This window comes from Eubalaena glacialis, chromosome 14 (assembly GCF_028564815.1).
Source record: "Eubalaena glacialis isolate mEubGla1 chromosome 14, mEubGla1.1.hap2.+ XY, whole genome shotgun sequence".
Classification (NCBI taxonomy): Eukaryota; Metazoa; Chordata; class Mammalia; order Artiodactyla; family Balaenidae; genus Eubalaena; species Eubalaena glacialis.
Genome location: NC_083729.1, coordinates 63,479,744 through 63,499,007, shown reverse-complemented (window position 1 = coordinate 63,499,007; position 19,264 = coordinate 63,479,744). Strand labels below are relative to the sequence as shown.

The following is a 19,264-nucleotide window of genomic DNA, read 5'->3' as shown; positions in this document are numbered from 1 at the left end:
GCAAAGGAGGAGAGGCCAAGGGTGGGAAAGAAGGGAGCGGAGTGGGGGCCTGAGGAAGGGGGTGGCGTGGTCCTATTTCAGCTTGAGGAAGAGAACTCTAGCCGCAGCACGCAGGTCCTCCTTTGAAGTGGGCCTCATCCTTGACATCTGCACAAACCTCATTATGCCTCCCACCCCTGCCCTCCCCTCGCAAACCCCCGGGATCCATGTACACTGTTTCCCAAGGTAGAAGAACCCTTGGCTCTTTGCGAAGGTGGGCAATCCTGGAAGATAGCAAGTGGGGCCATGAGTCAGCTGTGAACACGTTGGGTTTGAGGTGCTGGGGAGCGTGGAGGGCAGCAGGCAGCCGGCTCATAGGTCTGCAGCTCAGCAGAGGTTGGCTGGAGGCGTTGGCTGGGAAGCAAAGGGAAGTCCTGGAGGTGGATGCAAAGGCCCAGGCGGAGGGCACAGTGAGGGAGGTGGGAGGAGCACGGACTGACCTCGAGGTGGACAGAGGCGAAGGGACAGGGATGAGACTGGGGAGGACTCAGAAAGGCAGGAAGAGGCGTCAGAGGTACCGGAGTGAAGGCAGGGAGGGGCGGGGGAGCCCAGGAGGGAATGGCCAAAAGGTGCGGAGCAGTGAAGCCAGACAGGAGGTGTGGAGTCTGGCCACAAGGGTGGCAGTAACTGTGGTTGGTGGCGGTCATGAGCATCAGCCCAGTGGGGAGGCAGAGGAGGGACAGCAAGGGGTTGGGTAGCACATGGGAGCTGAAGAGGTAGAGGCAGGTCTGGACATCGTAAGGGAAAGGGTGTTAGGAATACGGGTTTTGTTTCTTAGGATGAAGGAAAACATGATGTGTGACAAGCAGGAAAGACAAGTGGACAAACTGGAGGCAGATGAACTAAAGAGATTAGTGGGCCCTGCCTTGAGCTCTTTGCCAGGCTGGGAGGCCCTGAGCCCTCGGGAACCAGTTGCGAGCTCGGCCTCAAGCCGGGGTCCGAAGCTTTCATCTGAAGCTTTCATCTGCCAGGAGGGTGAGGGGGGGCTCTCCAGGGACAGGTGAGCATCCTGGTGGGGCCAGGACCTGCGGCAGGGACTGTCCGCCTCTGTGAATGGTGCGCCCTCCACCCAGCCCCCAACACTCCCCGTTTCCTCTGTTTTTCCCTCAACTGGAGAAGCCACCAGAGCTCTACGCATGGGCAAGTACGGACGCTCTCTCCTCCCCGACCCACCTGGGCCTGATTCCCACTACTCATTAAGTTTGGAGAGACTTGAGCATAGCCTCCCTCAAGACAGAGGGTGGTCCTTCCCTACATCGAGCCTCAGGTTCTCTTGCTGTGGAGTGGAAGCTAGAGACCAGGGTCAACCACCAAGAAAGGAGAAGAGTGAATGGATTGAGGCTCCAAGGCCCCACCCCAGGCTCCCAGGCCCTGAACAAGTTTGCCCTGCCTGTCCCGCCAATGGCCCTCAGAGCCAGAATCCACCACGCCAGGCTCGCAGGCTCTGGGGCTGGAGCTGGATGCCTGTGTCATTAAGAGAGAGACTTTTATTATTCCCATAGGGAAGGGAGACACAAGGGGATCACTAGGAACTACAGCGGGTGCCTGGAAAATAAATTAAAACAGAAACGCATCGAAACAAAAAGGAGATAAGAGAAATGGAGAGTGGCTGGGAGGCTGCAGTGGCCTGCAGCCTGCTCAGGCAGGCAGGCTCTCTGAGGAGAAGGTCGAGCAGTCCCGGGCCTCAGCCAGCCCATTTCTTGTCCCTCTGTCGGTGGTGGCCCCAGGCTCCAAGCCCTCTGGGGCCGTGACCTGAGGCCTCCACGCAGCCTGGCCAAGGAGTGGCCAGAGTCCTGCTGGGCCCGCCGAGGGGCCTGGCCAGCAGCGAGCAGTGCTCCGCCCTCGTGGGTCTGTGACCGCCCACCCTAGTCATTGGAGGTGACGTCGATGTCCTCCCCGTTGGCCTGCTTCGTGGCGATGCGCCACCGGTTGATGTGATGGGAGCCCTTCTTCTTCTGCTCCGACTCGGGCCCCTCTTCCTCCAGCTTCTGCCGCTTGTACTTTGTCCTCCGGTTCTGGAACCACACCTTCACCTGGGCCAGGGAGGGAGGGGCACAGGTGAGAAACACCCAGGAGGCCCCCAGAGCAGCCACCAGGGCCTCAGCACTCAGGCTGAGCTGGGAGCCGGAGGGGGAAACCGAGGCCAGGGTTGCCTCCTTTGGTCCGTGCCACCTCATGCATCTGGAGGTCGGCCCTTCCAGATGCAAATGAGGGGGGCCAGGGAGAGGGCACAGGGGGCCAGAGAGCGGCCGTTTTCCTGTCCCCTCAACAGAGGGAAGGGAGGGGGTCATGGAACTGCCAAGCATCCTGGTTCCTGTAACCACAGGAACAGAGAGACCTGGGTCTCTACCAGTTTTTAGAGAAGAGATGAATAATTACTCCTTCTCAGGGTTGATGTGAACAGGAAATGGAATATACAAGAAGCCATCACACGGGTTCTGATGGCCTGGAGGGAGCCCCACCCCCCGGGGCAACCCTGTGCTCTCTGTGGCACAAAGAGGCAGAGTGGACACGGATGCATAACCAGGAGGTGGTGTCCACACCAAGAGCAGCACCCAGGACAGCCAGAGCACTCCTAGGGTCACGGACCCTGCTGCTCGAGGCTCTAACTTCTCATGCTGTCTAGGTTAGTCTGTTCCACCAGAGGACCCCATCTTAGCAACCTCAGGTGGAATTCCAGAGGGTCTCTGGGGCAGGTGGTGCCGAAGGGCAGGGTTATGAGGCATGGATGGTTTCCTGAAATGACAGTACATTTAAAAAGCAGGTAGGTTTAGCCAACGGCAGTTGGAGTGATCCATGGTGCCCATGCAGGTGGTGAGCGGTAAGTCATGTGTGTGGAATGATGATGAGCACCTTGGTTTGGCAGCAGCAGTGAGTGCTGAGGGGAGATCCTTGAATCCTGGGCAGGCCTAAAGGCAATCCTCAGAAACACTACCCACTTCTGCCCCTGCTCCCTGAGAATGGGTGAAAAGCACAGGCCGTAGGCATAAAGCCAGGCAGTGACAGCCAAAGCAGGCCTGGCATCCAGGCCCAGGGAGTAGCTTCGTGCCCAGGATGCCCCACTCTCACATTTCCCAGACACTCCCCTCTGTCCCCTCCATGGAGCCGACCCAACCCAGGGCTCCTCCAACAGCCCACCCCTCCCCAGGGTTTCCGTGGTACCATCTGCCATGCCTGTTAATTTTCGAGCACGAGGATAGGTGTGAGGGCAGCCAGTGGTCAATGACACACAGAGCAGCCAGCCAGGGACAGGAAGAGATGAGGTACCTGGCCTTGGTGGACAGTGAGGGAAGGCCTTCTTCCCTCATTTCCAGAGCTGGCTTCAAACCCATTGCCTGCATGTCCCAGATCAGATAGATGGGGAGGATGGCAGATGCTCCAGGCGCAGGGCTTCTGGATTCCATGCCCACCTTTCCTTGGGCACAGGGCTAGCTGGGTCCTGGGTGGTTCTCGGCACAACCATTTGGCAGCCAGCCTGGCCCCTGCCCCCCGCCCTGGAGCCCACTGTGACTGTGCCAGCCCGTAGGCGGGTGAGCTCGCCCAGCCTCCTGTGCAAGGCTTGTGTGTGACTCAGGCCTGGGGCGGTGTTCCTGAGAGCCCGAGGGGCTGGCTGAGGGCTAAGCATGGCCAGCCTGGTGATGCGTGATCTGGGGCAGCACCAGGGACACAGGGCCCCTTTCTGCACCTTCTCCCTCCCACACACACTCCCCAGTCTCCTTCCAGAAGGAGACTCGCCTCTAGTGGGATGGACCTAGGCTGCTACTCTTGCCCAGCATCACTGGTCCAAAGAAGGAAAGCTTCTTGGGCACAGGGCACAGGGTATGTTTTCACACCAGGGCTGGCTTCCTGGTACATACAAATGAAAAGCAATTCTGAATACTTTCTCCATGAAAACTACTAGGGTCAAGGAGGCAGCTCTCTAGAAACAGGGACGAAAACTCTCTCCCCAGGCAGCCTGGCTATCTTCCGGAGAACAGCCTTGGGCTGAGTGTCCAGATGCTGTTTACAAAGACTGTAATAACAAGGGGATGCTTATGACTTAGTAATATCAGTGAAAATGACAGGATGCACAGTTTGGGCACAGTGTGATCACAACCATGGAAAAACAAAGCCTATGCATGGGGAAAAAAGACTAGAAGGAAATGTACCCAAAGTATGGGTGACTTGTCTTTCTTCTTTCCACTTTTCTGACTTTTCTTTAATGCATTACTGATAACAATTACCAGTAATTTTTTTATTTGGAAAAAGAAAAGGAACTGGGCTCTGAATGTAGTAAGAGATAAGAGTGACACCCCAGCCAGGCAACGCTGGGGTCACCCCAGAACCCCTTCCCTAAAGGACAGAGGACCTAGAAAGGAACCAGGTCACATAGCGTGGGTACCAGTGCAGTGGGAGTGGCCTTAGGAGGCCTGCTTATTCTTCACTGCCTCCCCTCAACACCGGCACGCTACTCACCTTTCAAGTCCAGGGCACACTTGGGATGCTGGCTGGAGGAACCCCTCACCCATCTCTGAGCCCTCGGGGTTTGGGGAGAGAGAGGTTCCTTGTGGCCGCCCAAGTCCCCACCTCACTCAATGTCTCTCAGTTTTTCTGATAAGCGAGATCCTTCCAAGAGTCTCCACTTTTGTCTGAGTTACACCACCTGGAATACTCTTACTTAGTCTTCGAAACCCTGCTCCCTTGTTCCTAGACTGGATGTGCCCCATCACCTGTCTGTAACTCCTTAGTGCTTTTATCTGCCTCAGTAACAATGACCCCAGCAACGTATTAATTTATTTGCTCAAACCTCTGTCTCCTCATCAGATGGTATGGGAACCGGGAGAACGAAAGTGGTGTGTTAGCTGGCTTTGGAGGCCCAGTGGGCATGTTCCAGGTATGTTCAGCCAGCGGGGCAGAGGTGAAGTGATCTAGCCCTATGCTCTAGGAAAGAGGCGCTTGGGCCAACCTGGAAAACAGGAGAAAATTAATGGTAGAGGGATTGAGGTCTAATTGGAAAGGGGGTTTTGAAAATGCTAACTGCTGCAGAGATGGGATCCTATTTTGGCTTAGTTCAGTGGACACTTCTACAAGAGGGTCAGTTCTTAATTCTTCATGCTGTGGATTGGATTAACCACTTCTGGGACGGGAGGTGGAGAGGAAGATCCATTGTTGAGGGGACAAGGGTCAGCTTGAGTCAGGTAGGATAAAGAAGGTAAAACTGCTGCGGATGAATGAATGAATGAATGAAGGCATTAAGGCATTAGCAGATTGATCACTGTACGCATTAATGAATGAAGACGTGCATGAGTGAACGGACAAATGAACTTACAAACAAGCAAACTACAACTCCAGCCAGTGTTTCAGACTTTACCTTTGAATGAACCAGGTTTGGATCCCTTCTTTTCCACCACTCCCCATCTTAGCCCATCCCAAATGGGAAAGTCCATGGCTCCTGGCCCCTGCATACTTCCAGGTGAATACCTGTCCTCTCATCAAGGAGTTCAAAAACCTCTATCAAGGGGCATTTGAGTCTTGTAACTCTGATACAAGAAGTTCCTCCTTATGTCCTACTGTTGTCTCTTCTGTTTTAATTTAAGTCTGTGTCCTCCTATTCTGTCATCCTCAGACACAGAGAAAGTCCTCATACTAGAAAGAAGCTTAGCGACATCAGTCAAGCCACTCCTCAGCCGGCTCACCTCCCTGCCCTCTCCACTGGGATCCACTTCCCAACATTTGATCACGTGAACTGCTCCCGCTCTCAGTGTCAAGCCCAATGCCATGCTAAGCTCAACCCTCACCCCACCAAACTGAGGTTACCTCTGACTCCCCATCAACTAGAGTCCTAACTCTTCCTGAGCTTTCTTGGCTCCTCCTCTCTCAGTCCGCCCTGGATGCTTGCCCTCACTCTCAGGGAGACATCACAAGATTTGCCTGCTCGCTCAGGACCACACCCTCAGAGAACCATTCCAGTCTCCCTTATCTCCTGCCTCCCACTGGCCTCCTGGAGCTTCAGAGGTGCAGAAGTTCTTGGAGAAGAGCCAAGACTTAGAGAAGGGATGAGTCCATCTCAGAACACACAGTGAGCTAGTAACCTTTCCCTAAAATTCAAGTCCCTAGGGTATCTCCCTCTCAGCCATCTCCCAAAAGGCAGCTATTCCAGGCAGGAAGTCTTCTTACCATGCCCCTGGGGGGAAAAACCCATAGGCAGGTGACCACACACTCCTGCCTCCTAAGACCCCACCACCCATGCTCTCGGGACCCAAGAAGGTAGCCAGACTTGACAGCTCCTGCTCCGTCTTAATCTCAAAGCCTCCCCTTTCTTCCCACCAACCTACACATCCCTCCAAGCCTTGCGTGTCTGTGGCCTCCCAGGAGACTTCCACTGATGCAGCTCTCCCCTGACTCCCTCAGTCCACAGCTGTGGCTTCAATGGGACTCCAGTCACTCACCCCTCACATGCCCTGGCACTGCATGAGGAATCTCCAAGGCCAAGACACCACATTTCTGCATGCTTTTCCCTCACAGTTTAGCTCAGCTGAACTGAGCCAGGGAAGGTCAAGAAACACCTCCTGAACTGTTCAGAGCTGGAGGAGCAGCTGGAAACACTAACCAACCAATCAGCTGAAGCAACCAAATGCTTTCTCTCACTCCCCCCAAAACTAATGTGCCCCTCCCCACACATGCACAGAAGCTCACAGAGGCACTCCATGCCGTGTACATATGATAGCACCTGACCTTTGGGCATTGATCACACTAAGCCCACATGTGCTCCACATTATGGGCATACATATGTTACATACACCCATTACACACACACACACACACACACACACACACACACACACACACTCTCTCGGCTCTGATCTGACCCAGGCCCGAGTCTGCCCCACCAGCCACCAGGACTGAAGTTTAGATGGGCTTCACTCCAGTGAGACTCCTGGGCTGCACAACAGTGAGAAGCAAATAATTAGAGCCAGAAGGAAGACCTAGCCCTTGCCCAGGGCCCCTCCCTCCACCTCCTGGATTAACCCACGGCCATCCCAGCACAAATACCCCACATGCAACCAAACTATAGCCCTACCCCAACAAAGCATCTCAGGTTGCCCACCCCCAATATCCCATGCTAGAGCTTTGGGCATACAGACACCCCTGAAATCTGAACTAAGACCCCCACACCAATCTGCTTAACCCTCCCAGAAGTTTTATCCATGAACTGGTAAATAAAATTCGATCATCTAGATCAACAATCAGCTATGAAAGTGTAAGGGAATGATAGAAGGAGAGGGACAGAAAGGGAGCAGTGACAGCAGAGAGTGAGGGAAATGACTGATAAAGTTAACATATGGATAAGTATACAATCAAGAGAAACTTGCCCGTTCATTCAATACATATTTATGGAGCATCTACTTTTTGCTGGTCACTGAGCTGGGCCCTGGAGCACAGCAAGAAATAGGAAGGCTTGGCCTCTGCCTCCCAGAGCTGAGATGCTCAGGCCTATTTATTTATTTATGCTCAGGCTATTGTTTATCAGGATCACCCAGAGAGCTGTTTTAAAAACATTTCCTGGGTCCCATCCTGGAACTCTTAAGAGAATCTCCTGAGCAGGGTCCAGGAATCTGCATTTTAAGATTTCTTTGAGAGATGGATGCAACCAGTGTACAGACTGACATTTGGACATGGAAGATTATTAAACAATAGCAAAGTCCTATAAATATTATGATATGCAGGAGATATGCTGTGAGTTCTGAGAACCTGGAGGAGGGGTTATACAGAAATACAGAGAAGTAGAATATAGATGAGCCAGAAGCTCAGGGCTGAAAAGAACCCTGGAGTTCATTTCATTCAATCTTTCAGATCAGCAACTGAGGCCCAGAAAAAAAAGACAAAGTGAGAGCTGATGAGATGATAACCATTACAGACATATGCATACACTGTCAGCTGCTAAAGATCTATAGAGATGGAAGTTTGAGATGGATGGTAGATATACAGAAGGTAAAACAGAGTAGATGATAAAGAGATAATCAACAGTTGGGTAAATAGGAATTATTGTTAAGAAGAAGATAGAATTAATAAAAAATAGGAAATATAAATTAACCAGCTTTGCAGAGGCAGTTTAATGAAAGCAGACAGAAGTACACGGCTAGATATAAAATAGCTCTCTGTGAGAGATGAATATAGATATTGACAGTAGAAGTAGGTGGCAGGGGGCTGATGGGAGTGACTGATGCTTGACAAATAGCTGATAGCTAGAAATGACAGGTCAGCCTGCCTGGCAAATACAGAGAGATAAATAGATAATTAGTTAGTTATATAGCCTAGGTCTTAATGATAGTTAAGAGAGGGACAGAAAGACAGCTCTGCTGATGAAAAAGACTGAACTAAGAGCCAGGAATTCCAGGTTTGGATCTTATTACAACACTAATTTGACATATTGCTTTCAACAAAAGGAAGGGAAGCACTGGGGATGAGAATTAATCTTATTTGAGTTCATATTAGGTGCCTTTAATCCTTAAACAACCTATTTTATGGATGATGAAAACAGAACTCAGAGAGGTTGAGTAACTGGCCCAAGGTCACACAGTCAGTTAGCAAGGAGGCAGATACTGAAATCCCATCTGCCCGCATGGGGTGCTCTGCCTAGTTCACCTCTCCATCTCAAAGGCCTCACCTGGAAAGATAGGACTCTACAAGGAGGTTTCTCAGGCTTAAATCTCCCACAGTTCTATTATTTTGTTTGTTTGTTTCATATGCTTAACCAGCTCATTTATAGATGGAACAAGATTAGCCATGCATTTTGATCGTTAGTGAAGCTGGATACATTTTATTTTCATCTGGTTTTGTTTTAAATATATGTTTAAGCACCTTATAATAAAAATGAAAGAGAAAATCATTGGGTTTACTAACTGGCATTGTTAGGAGCAAATATTGACAGGCAGATAGGTTCAGTTGAAAGAAAGTCAATTAAAAATGCTCTGGCTGAGCTAAAAAATTGAAAGTTTAAAAACAATGACATTATTTCAACAAGTGTTAATCTGTGGGTGGTGGGCTTATAAACGGTTTTGTTTTCTTACACTTCTGCAATTAAAATTTAATAACTAATACTTTTAAAATGAAGTTAACTATAAATACCATTCTTAAATTGACACCTTGTTTTAAACAACAATTTTAAAACACTGTTTGCCCAGAGGGAAAAGGGGGTATTATTTTATTAACTTCTTTTTTAAAAAAACATATCTTTCTTTAAAACGCTTTAAAAATTAAGTCCGTTGTTTTGTAAGCTTTATCTCTGCAGTTAGAACAGCCCAGCTAGCAAATCTGAAAAAGCCCGGGTCCTGCCACGGAGATGGGAGCAATGCATTGATGAAATAGGGCATCAGACAGATAGGACAATAGATACCAAAATGCGACGTGAGCGGCAAAGAGTGAGGTTGGGGCTGCAAGATGCTGGGGACGAAGTTTGGGTTTGGACTCCCCCACGACGCCTTCCATCTATCCTCACTGCTACCCGGGAGACCCCAGGCTGCACACACACCCCACCCCACCTCCAACCGGACGCCTTCTCACTGTCCAGGACTCGGGTGGAGGATGATGGTGTAAGAGGGGCGAGGCGAGCAGAAAGGGGAGCGGAAGATGAAATGCCGGCGGGCGAGAGCTGCTGGGCCGCGCCAGCCGACCTCTCTCTTTGCAAATCTGGGCTCTGTCAGGGACAGAAGGGAGTTAAGGTCTCCCGAAGCCCATTCAGATACTGAAATCCGCCTCCAGGGCAGCAGCCAGCCACCCCCGCACGTTGGACTCCGGGCGGACTAAGAGCTTAGCGGTGCTTCCAGACAGCATTTATTTATGGCAAAGTCTTTACTTACAATAAACCCAAATCTGCCTCCCTATAATTCCCTTCTAGGTCTTTAAATTTTTTTTCTAATTATCAATTACAAAAATACTATGTGGTGATTGTAATTTCACCCAGTTCAAACCCCTTCAACTCCATTGCAGTTTATTCCCTCCCCAACTCAACAGCCCTTCAAGTGATTGGAAACAGGTCTTGAGTACCAGAATCTGCTTTCCCACCGTTCCCAGGCCCCGCCAACGCCCGCGCACACACGCCACAGTTTCAGAGCCCTGCCAGCCGGGCTGGGCAGAGATCAGTGCCCCCCTTGGACCCCCAGCAGGGCTGCGCGCTCCCGCCTAATCCCTCTGCTTCTGATGTTTATGGCCTGAGGACACGTGGGCTTTCTCCCCACAGCACACCCGCGGGGGTGCAGCGAGGCCTCCGCCCGCTTTGCCCCTGCACAGCAGCGAAGCCAGTGCGAGACAGGCCTGGGCACCCCACACACCCCTGAGCGCCCCCGGAACAGTAGCGGGAGAAGGGCTGCAGTAACCGCAGGGCTGAGACGGCGCCAGAGGGCCCGGGTGGGCGCGGAGTGACCGCGGCTTGGGCGCTCCGCGCTTGGCCGGCTCCCGAGGGCGCCAGCCGCCTCCTGGCAACTGGCACCTCCTATGGGCTATGGGAGTGGGGTCGGGATAAGGTTTGATCCCAACCTCCCGGTGGATCCTTAGTGCTTAATAAAAGTCCTGTGGCCTCTTCGAGGCTGCATACAGTCGGAGGGAAGACAGGCGTGACGGGGACGCCGCAGGGGTAGCGGGAGAAGCTGGGGAAGGCTGGGGGCGAGGCCGGCCGCTCCGGCCCCCCCTCCACCTGGCCCCCGGGCGCAGCGCGGATCATTACCTGCGTCTCGGAGAGGCTGAGGCTGCCGGCCAGCTGCTTCCGCTCGGCGCCCACCACGTAGTGGTTCTTCTCGAAGGCACGCTCCAGTCGCAGAAGCTGCGAGGGCGAGAAGGCCGTGCGGATCCGCTTGGGCTTGCGCGCGAAGGGGCCGTGCAGAAGCAGCCCGTCCTGGGGCACGTCGCTCGCTGCGGCCGCGCCGCCGACGGCAACACACGCAGATACAGACAGAGAGAAGGGCGCCGTGAGCCGCAGCCCGGCCAACGGGCCGCCCGCGGGAGCCGGCCAAGCTACCCCTCGCACCGCGCTCTCGCACACGCCCCGGAGCGCTCCGATGCCCTCTCCAACCCTTGACACACGCACTTCTCCTCTTTCCCTTTTGCCGCCCCTTCCGTAAGTCCACTCCCCTTCCCAACACCTCCCGGCCGAGGGGTCCTCGCGGAATCGCGGCGCTGCGGATCACTGTTAGGCCAGGAGGTGGGCCCAGGCCTGGTGAGGCCCAAATCCACAGTGCCTGGAGCAACCTAAGAGGCCAAGGAGTGGGAAGCTCTTTTTGTCGGCTTGCCCCGTCATGTCTCCCTCAAAGTGGACCAAGAGCAGAGACGGGGCTGGGTGTCAGGAAAGTGGTAAGGGGAAGAGCCAGGTTGTTAGGCATCCCCCTACCAAATACAGATTCAAGAACTAGAGGGTATCCCAGGAACTCTCCCTTCACACCTGCTTAAACCAGCCTTGCAACTAAATGCTCAGGCTACTAGCGCATAGAAAATTCCTTCCAACAAGCCAAGGCTCTGCCTTGCAAGTGGTAAAAATAGGCTATGGGCTAAGTCAGCATCCAGGCAGCACCTGGAGGTCTAAAGTTAGGTTTCTTCTTCCCGGCTTTCCCACCTCTCTCCCCTCAGGCCTTCAGGTAAAATCCTCTTCCCACAGGAGACTTACTGCTCTCTGGTGGAAAAAGGCCTTGCTTCATCCCTGAATAATCCCCTGCCGAAGAAACACGTGTATAAATATCTAGATGTCATTTTTCTCTCTAATATATGTAGATATAGATATATTGGTTTCTGCATGGGCGTGTGTAAATACATGCTCCAGCCTCCCTACTGTCTTCTTCTCCCATCTACCATACAGGATTTTCAAAGAGTGCAACTGTCCCTTGGCAAATGTTGGCCATCATGGGGACTCAGCTCGTAAGTGCGGGAGGAGGGGCCGACATTGGGCTGTATGGGGCTGAGGTGGTGGGGTCAGGAACTACAAAAGTGAAACTAGCTTCCACCCACAGCCCCAGTCTCAGTGAACCCCCCACTAGGCCTTCACACCACCTCTGGCTTGGTTGCACATGCCAGCAAGACTGGAAACAGGCCCTAACATCATCCACGGAGCCTCATGCAGTGGCACATAACAGTACCCTGACCCACCAACAATGCAGAGCACTAGATGAAATGTTTAGACAGTTAGTTGTTGAGATTGACTGATCCGATTAATTTCTTCAGAAACGGCCACTGGTTTGACTCAATTTGATTTGTTGTTTCATTTTTTAAGACAATTGTTTGGATAATTCGGTTGAGATTTCCCATCTCTGGAAATATCTCTGTAAGTGAAGCAAGGGCACATAATTGAGATGCTATGGCTAAAACTCTCCAGGTAACTGTTCATATCCCTCTGCTGGTGGAAACTGCCTGACATGACTTTCTCCACGTCCATGGGCTTTGGACACCTACACAGGCAAACTTTATTGCTGGGGTTTTCTGTGGAACAGCATTGCCTAGGAATGAGGGGCTAGTGCCTGGAGGGAGACAGAGTTGCCTGAGAGGCAGAAGCCACTAACTTCCAGTCACCTTATCCATTTCAAGTGGCTGGATCTGTGCTGCTATAAAAGTGAGTGGGATCACATCATAGGAAGATGGAGGGAGGACACCCTGTCCATTGGGCCCTTCAAGGTGGGGGCAGATCCAGGGCTCTCAGGCCTGACAGAAGGAAGAGAAGTTTAGCTTGTGGTGGTGGAGGGGACAGATGATCAGGGGAGGTGGTCTGGCAGAGGGCGGTAAGAGGGAGAGAAAGGAGAAGAATGATCCAGGTGGGAATAAGAAGGATTAAAGCCTCAAGTGAAGGCCAGTGTGATAGGCCGGAGATAGGTGAGAGAGGTGGGTGGGAAGCAAACACTTCTTGCTGATGTTAAAATAAATTGCCTCAAAAAAACAACAGCATTCTGAGCTCAAGTCAAGTACCAACAGTGGTTTCCTCTGGACAAATGAGCTGAAGAGGGAGAGAAAGCCCACCCCTGTGATCACAGGGTTTGGCCTCAGCAGCCTGACTGGCCCAGATTGGTCAGAAGTGAAGTGGCAGCGTGGAGAGACTGGGGAGTTGTGAGTGAATGGGATGCAGAAGTGTGAAGAGTAGTGTGGGGCTGAGAAAGCAGGACTGCAGCCTGCCTCAGTGTGTGTGATTTGATGGCTATTTTGTAATTTCATGGTGTGTGTTGGTCACTTGTGTGGTAGAGTTCTCTATGTTTGTCTTTATAAACCCAAAGTGGAGGACGGAAGCAACAAGCTCCTCCTGACATACACGTCTCTTTGCTTCAAGTCAGGCTATTTTAGGGGAAAGGTAGGTTGCTTGAGGTCTCCCTCAACTGGAGAGAGAATAGCCCCAGTTCATTGTAATGCCCTGAAGGGACAGATAGCATGTATCCTGTAGTCTGTGTTCCATGTGCAGAAACACAGGGGTCCTTCTGACCCAACCAAGAAGCAGAGGCCAGAAAAAAGTATTCAAGATGTTGATTAGTGATGACAGATTTGATTTCAAAAGAATCAGGGCTCTTTCCTGTAAGGAACAGTATGTTTAGTACAAAACTGAGAAACTCACCAATAGCTGCATGTTTGTGTAAGAACTAGGGTGGTGCCTATGAGCCTGGGCCACTCTCACTCTGACCTATGGAGAGGGGGCCTCAAACGTCCCTACCAAGGCTTCAGTTTCCCTTAATTGGATCACAAGGGCGGAACAAGCTTGGGACTGGGTTGCGGTGTGGCCTGTTTAGATGCAGTAACTCTGGGCTCTGAGAGTGGGCTGTCAGTTTCAGACAAGGATAGGTGGAAAAGTGGAAAGGGGCTGGCTTAGCCTTCCCTGGAGCTAGTAACTGTACCCCACCCGCCCCGTTTTCCTCCAGCCTTCTCTGCGGGCACCTTTAAGGCACTGGCTGGGACCTAGCAACGGAGGTTCCCAGGAGTGAGGCGGCAGGAGGTGGGAGCTAGGGATTCGAAGGCCCGGGGCTCGAGCTGCAGCCCCTCCTGGAGAGGCCGAGGCAGACTGGGGGCTCTGGGCCGGATGGCGGGGCGGAGGGGCCTGGGGCTACAAGACGGAGAGGCCCGCCCGGCAACGGAGATAACCTCTTTCCCCCTCCTCCTGCCGGAACAAAGGCGCCCTTTGAAGCACCGGCCCATTACCACCACCAGTCCCAGAGGGCCTGGTCTCCCACGGCCCCCTCCCGACGCTGCTCCTCGGCCTGGAAAGTTCCTGCTGTCCGGGGGAAATAGCACCGAAGTGCGGCTAACTCGTTGTCTCCGCCAGCTCCTCCCCTTCAGGCCTCGAAAGCCGCCCCCGTCTTCGGCGTCCCGCCGCCTGGTCCCGACCATCCCGCGCTGGCTTGTCCTCTCCCACCGCCTCGCTCAGCGAAGAAGCCGCTTCCCTGCGCGCCGGGACCGCGCTGCTGGAGAGCGCTGCGCACAGAGCGCAGACGTGTTCCTTTTCGTTCGTGTAGGGTTTCGCTTCTTGCATTAAAACGGGGCTGAAATGAGCATCGCAGAGACCCGGTTCTCTAGAAAACGCGGCGCCGGAGGGCCTGAAATGGCTCGGCTCGTAGCCCCGAGGGCCCGCGGGATCGCAGCACTCGAGGGCGCCCGGGCCGCAGGGGTCTGCCCCGACGATGACCGGCCCTGAAGCCAAAACTTCTTAGGATTCGAAAAGTCCTTCAGTGCCCAACGGATTCCGTGTTCAACAATGCGACCACATTTGGCTCCATCTCCGCGTCCAGACACAGTTCTTGGGAGAAAAATGCAACCGTTTTTGCAACTCGACAACGTGCCCGCCGGGACTGACGGCTCAGGGAGCGGCGGCAAATTCCGAGAGGGTTTTGCGGAGGATTTATTCGGCCTCGCCTGACTGGGGATGCTCAGAGCTGGAGCTGGATCTCTCGCAAGGCGCCCCCGACGCTTGGCGCCCCCCGGCCCTCGCACCCTAAGCCCGCGCGGGCGAGGCCAGAGGCGGGAAAGGTATCGCGGAGGGCGTGGAGCGCCGGGTCCAAAGCCGAGGGCGTCGCCGGGAGGCCATCTCCGAGTGAGCAGAGACCACAGGGCTCAGGACCAGCTCTGCCCTCTTCTCCGAGCCCCTGTCTCTCTACTAGCCTCTTAACCGCTGGTCCCTCCGTCGCCCCGGGCCCGAAGGTTCACAAACAGCCGCGACTCTCTAATTGGCCCGCGGTCGCGAGGTTTAGAGACCCAGGCCGGGGACCCAGTCCACCGAGGACCGAGGTGGTTTGCTCAATTTTAAATAATATTTCATTTTACCCGTAAACATATATTTTAATTGACAGGTTTCTTTCCCATAGCGGCTGACACCATAGGCTTCCCCCCACCCCCACCCCCAATGATTTGGGCAAATCTTTGAAATCCCCAGGGCAGACAAAACTGCCCACAAAGATTCTTGCTCAAATAATTACATTATCTTATTTTGTGGGATCTGTTGGGTCAGTATCCTTTGGCCAGATGGGACTGAGAAAATTGTCTGACAAATCGGGGCCCGGGAAAGCGGCTTTCCGTGAAACAGTTAAGCAGCTATAGTGAAAGCTTCAAGAGATCATTTTTCTTCTGTTATCTAGATAATTGTACCCAATATCCAGTTTATTTTGACTGTGTACACCCAGTTTACCCTCGGATTAGCTCCAGGAGCCAAAGCTCTATCCACATCCTTTTCATTTGTTTTGCTAAAATCAGGGTTACCTAGCTCTGAGTCATGGAACCTCATAAGACTGAGGTCCGGTCTACACTAACTAAATAAAACCGGAAACTAAACCAATTACTGCACAAATTAAGGACACTCCAAAAAAAAAAAAAAAAAAAAAAGAAGAAGAAGAAGAAAGGAAAGAAAAACTCCAACAAATTCAAAGAAGAAAACGAACTCCAACTAATGGAACTCTTTCTTTTGGAAAAGTCAGATCACTGAAACCTGTGTGTGTGTGTGTGAGAGAGAGACAGAGAGAGAGACCGAGACCAGTGGGGGATCTTTAGCAAACCCACTGCCCAGTGCAGACTAGGGGGCTCGGACTGCCTAGGACCTTAAAAGCCCTCTGCCCCCGCCCCCTGCCTTGGAGGACTGCTGTTGGTCCCCCGGCAGCCGGTGCGTTCCCGGAGTCGGCGAGTGGCGGAGGAAGCCAGTTTGCTATTGCAAATCTTCCCACCCTAGGTCCGAGAAGCACGTGTGACTTGGAGAAGTCGGGTCGAGGTTGCTGACAAACATCCCAAGACAGCAGAGCACTCAACACTGAACATTAACTCTCCAGTTTGCCCTCCCCTCTGCCCCTTCTTCCCACAGACCCGGGGCACGCAGGTGGACTTTCCCCTGCCTCCAAGCGCCGGCGAAGGCGGATCCCTGGGAGTTGGTGGTGGAAGTGCGAGCGAAGTATGGTCCCAGGTCCATCTGGGTCGGAGGCAGGGCGGCGGGCACTGCGCTCTCTGGGATGGGACTGGCTCAGCCAGGAGAGATTAAGGCAGGCCGCAGAGAGGACCAGGAGAGGCTCCAAGGATGAGCCCGGGCTTGGCGTCCGGACCGGCATCGTTCCTGGGAAAGCCTAGAGGTCCCAACCTGGTTCTCTGGGAGGGAACCCAACGCGGCAGAAGCGCGGATGGATCTGGCGTGGCTCGTCCCTGCTTAAGAATCGGCCTTTGCGGACCCGCAGCCTCATCAGCAACAACTTCTGAACGGCCCCGCACGCCCCCGAGCCTCCCCGCGCCACCTCAGCACGGGCGCCGGCCGGCCGCCGAGGCGGGCACAACGTGGGCACTCACCCTGAAAGCGGTGGCCGAAGAAGCGGTTTCGCAGCACCCAGGGATAGAAGTGCAGAGGGTCCCGGTGCTGGGCGCCGAAGAAGGAGTGCGGGGGCTGCAGCGGGGAGGCGCCCAGCTGGTGCGCCGGGTGCACGGTCAGCGCAGGGTGGTTCATGGCCTCGGGGAACACGAGCTCGGGCCCGCCGTAGAGCGAGCGGCCGGCGCCCGCGGCGGCGGGGAAGCCGCTCACGAAGGCCGCTTCGGCCGCGCCGGGGTGAGGGTAATTGAGCGCCGTGGGCCGGAGCGGCTCCTCCGAGGCGGCCGCCGCCAGGGGATGGGAGCCTGCACCCCCGCCGCCAGTGCCCCCGCCGGTGCCGCCGTCCTTGGCCACCAAAGACTCGATGGTAAAGCCGCGCTTGGCTGTGGGCTGGAACATGGTCGCGGCCGCCAGAGCCGAGCGAGGCAGCCGGGCGCTGGGGAGCGCTCCGCGTCCTGGCGCCGCCGCCGTGCGGGGTGTGCACCCAGCCAGGCACATGCACACACACCAGCACCCCTCACCTCCCCCGCCCGCCCGCCCGCGCTCAGCCCCTGCCCACGAGCCAGGCGCTGAGCGGCGAGGGGTGTGCGAGCCAGTGAACGGAGAGTCGGGCCACGGCGCGCAGCTAGGCTCGCCGGCCTCTGCGGCCGAGCGGGCAGCTCCCGGCGCCGGCACTGGCGCGGGCTCCGTGCGATGCTGCGAGCTGCCTCTACGGCCTGGGGGCTGAGCCCGGCCCCCTCCCTCCCGAGTCCAGCCAGGACCGACCCCCGCCCCCAGTCCTCCCAGCACTGTCCAGCCCGGGCTCGGCCACCGCGATGCGAGGCGAGAGTTAGCGGGCACCTGCCCCGAGCCCGCCCATTGGCCGCGGCTCACCTGCCCCAAGGTGGGGGGCGGGGCGGGGCGGGGCGGGGCGGGGCGAGGGACAGCGGGTGGGGACGGAGCCAGCAGTTGGAGGCAAAAACCGGACTGGAGCTTGTGCGGGGCGATCTAGGCCTCCTCCCCATCTCGCGTCTTCTCGCATCTCCGCCCTTTAGCAGAGTCTGGCTGCCGCCGCAACCGTCTCAACCCACGCGGGAGCCGAAGGTGGCGTATAAGGGGCCTGGGGCTTGGGAGAAACTCCAACCCCAGTCCCCAGTGTGTAAATCAGTCGAACCCTCTCCAGTTCGTCCCGGGATGTCGTTTCAGTTCTCAGATAACTTGGATCCGAGTGGAATGTGGGTGTTTGGAGTCCAACAAATAGGTTCTCCCGAGAACCAGCTCCCTGCTCCCCTGGCCTCCAGGACCCTCGGGATCACCCACCATCCGTCTCCTGGGCCGCAGTCTGAAGCCGCGGCCTTGGTCGTGAGGTTTCGCGTTTTCTGGGTGTTATGGGTGACAGCTCCGGAAAGGGGTCGCGCAATTTTTTTCGCAAGGGCCCGGGCCGGGGACAGCGCTGGAGGAGCTAGCGGAGCGGTCCCCCTGCAGTCATTAAGCTGCAGTTCTCAGGGCTTGGAAGGAGCTCCTTGACCAGCCACAGACACCGCGGCCGGCTCGCATCGGGACGCAGGGCGATCTGCTTTCCTCCTCTTCTCTGGTCGTGGGGCTCAGGTGCAGGCGGGCCAGGCCAGGCCGGGGCCTTGAAGACACTGCCTTAAATTGGAGGTAGCCGAGCAGTCTAAAGCCATCCCCAAGAAGACATACCGGCCGTCCCGGGACCATAGCGGCCGCCTGGCCTCCCCCGACCCCCACCTTCCACCCGCGCCCGCGGAGCAGCGGACTACTCCAACCAGTTTCCATTTCGTGCACTAATTCCCCGGGGATAAGAGGGCAGTTGGGAAGGAGAACCAATACTCAGAAAACTTTTTCATCCGGGCCTTCCAGGCCGCAGGAAAACACCGCATCCAGGCCTAGGAGGGCGTTAGGCGGTGATAGGGAGGCTGGGACAAGGACCCTGACAGCACACTACGAGAAGGGGACTGCAGGCCGATCCGCTTCCTCGCTGCCCGGGTCAGTCAGAGCGGCCTGGCCGCGGCCTGGGTGCGCGGATCCGGGCCGGGCCTCCCGGCGCCCCGAGGCCAGGAGGTCCTCGTTCCGCGAGACTCTACAAGAACTCCAGGCCGGGTCTTGGGAGTGGCCCGCCTGAGCGCCCGGAGCCCCGGCCCAGGAGAGCGCTCCGGGCGCCCTTGTTGCCACAAAGCGGGTTAAAGTCTATTTTCCACTCGACTGCTCCGAAAAGCCCCCGCGCCGAAACCGTTCCGGCCCCCTTGGGCTAGGTGGGGAGGGGACAGCGAGGGGGTGGGGGTGAGACTGCCGCAGCCTGCAGCCGTTCGCGACCTGAGCAGACCCGGGCCGAGCACCTCGGAGGCGCCCCAGAAACGCCTGAGGAAGGAATCATTAAGGAATTCGTAGCGAGAGCCTGTGTCTATTTTGCTGGCCTCTCCGGATCTCTCTGGCTCACTGTGCGGGTCTCTCCCTCTCTCC

The 19,264-nt window shown here is 55.2% G+C and overlaps 1 protein-coding gene across 1 annotated transcript; it reads right to left on the bottom strand.

Moving 5' to 3' along the window:
- Window positions 1-1,508: 1,508 nt before the first annotated feature.
- EMX1 (empty spiracles homeobox 1) lies at window positions 1,509-17,825 on the bottom strand. The gene is given in 4 exon segments (XM_061210689.1): window positions 1,509-2,072; window positions 10,742-10,926; window positions 16,789-17,719; window positions 17,721-17,825. Coding segments are annotated over 4 exon segments (1,389 nt in total). The 3' UTR covers window positions 1,509-1,904.
- Window positions 17,826-19,264: the final 1,439 nt, after the last annotated feature.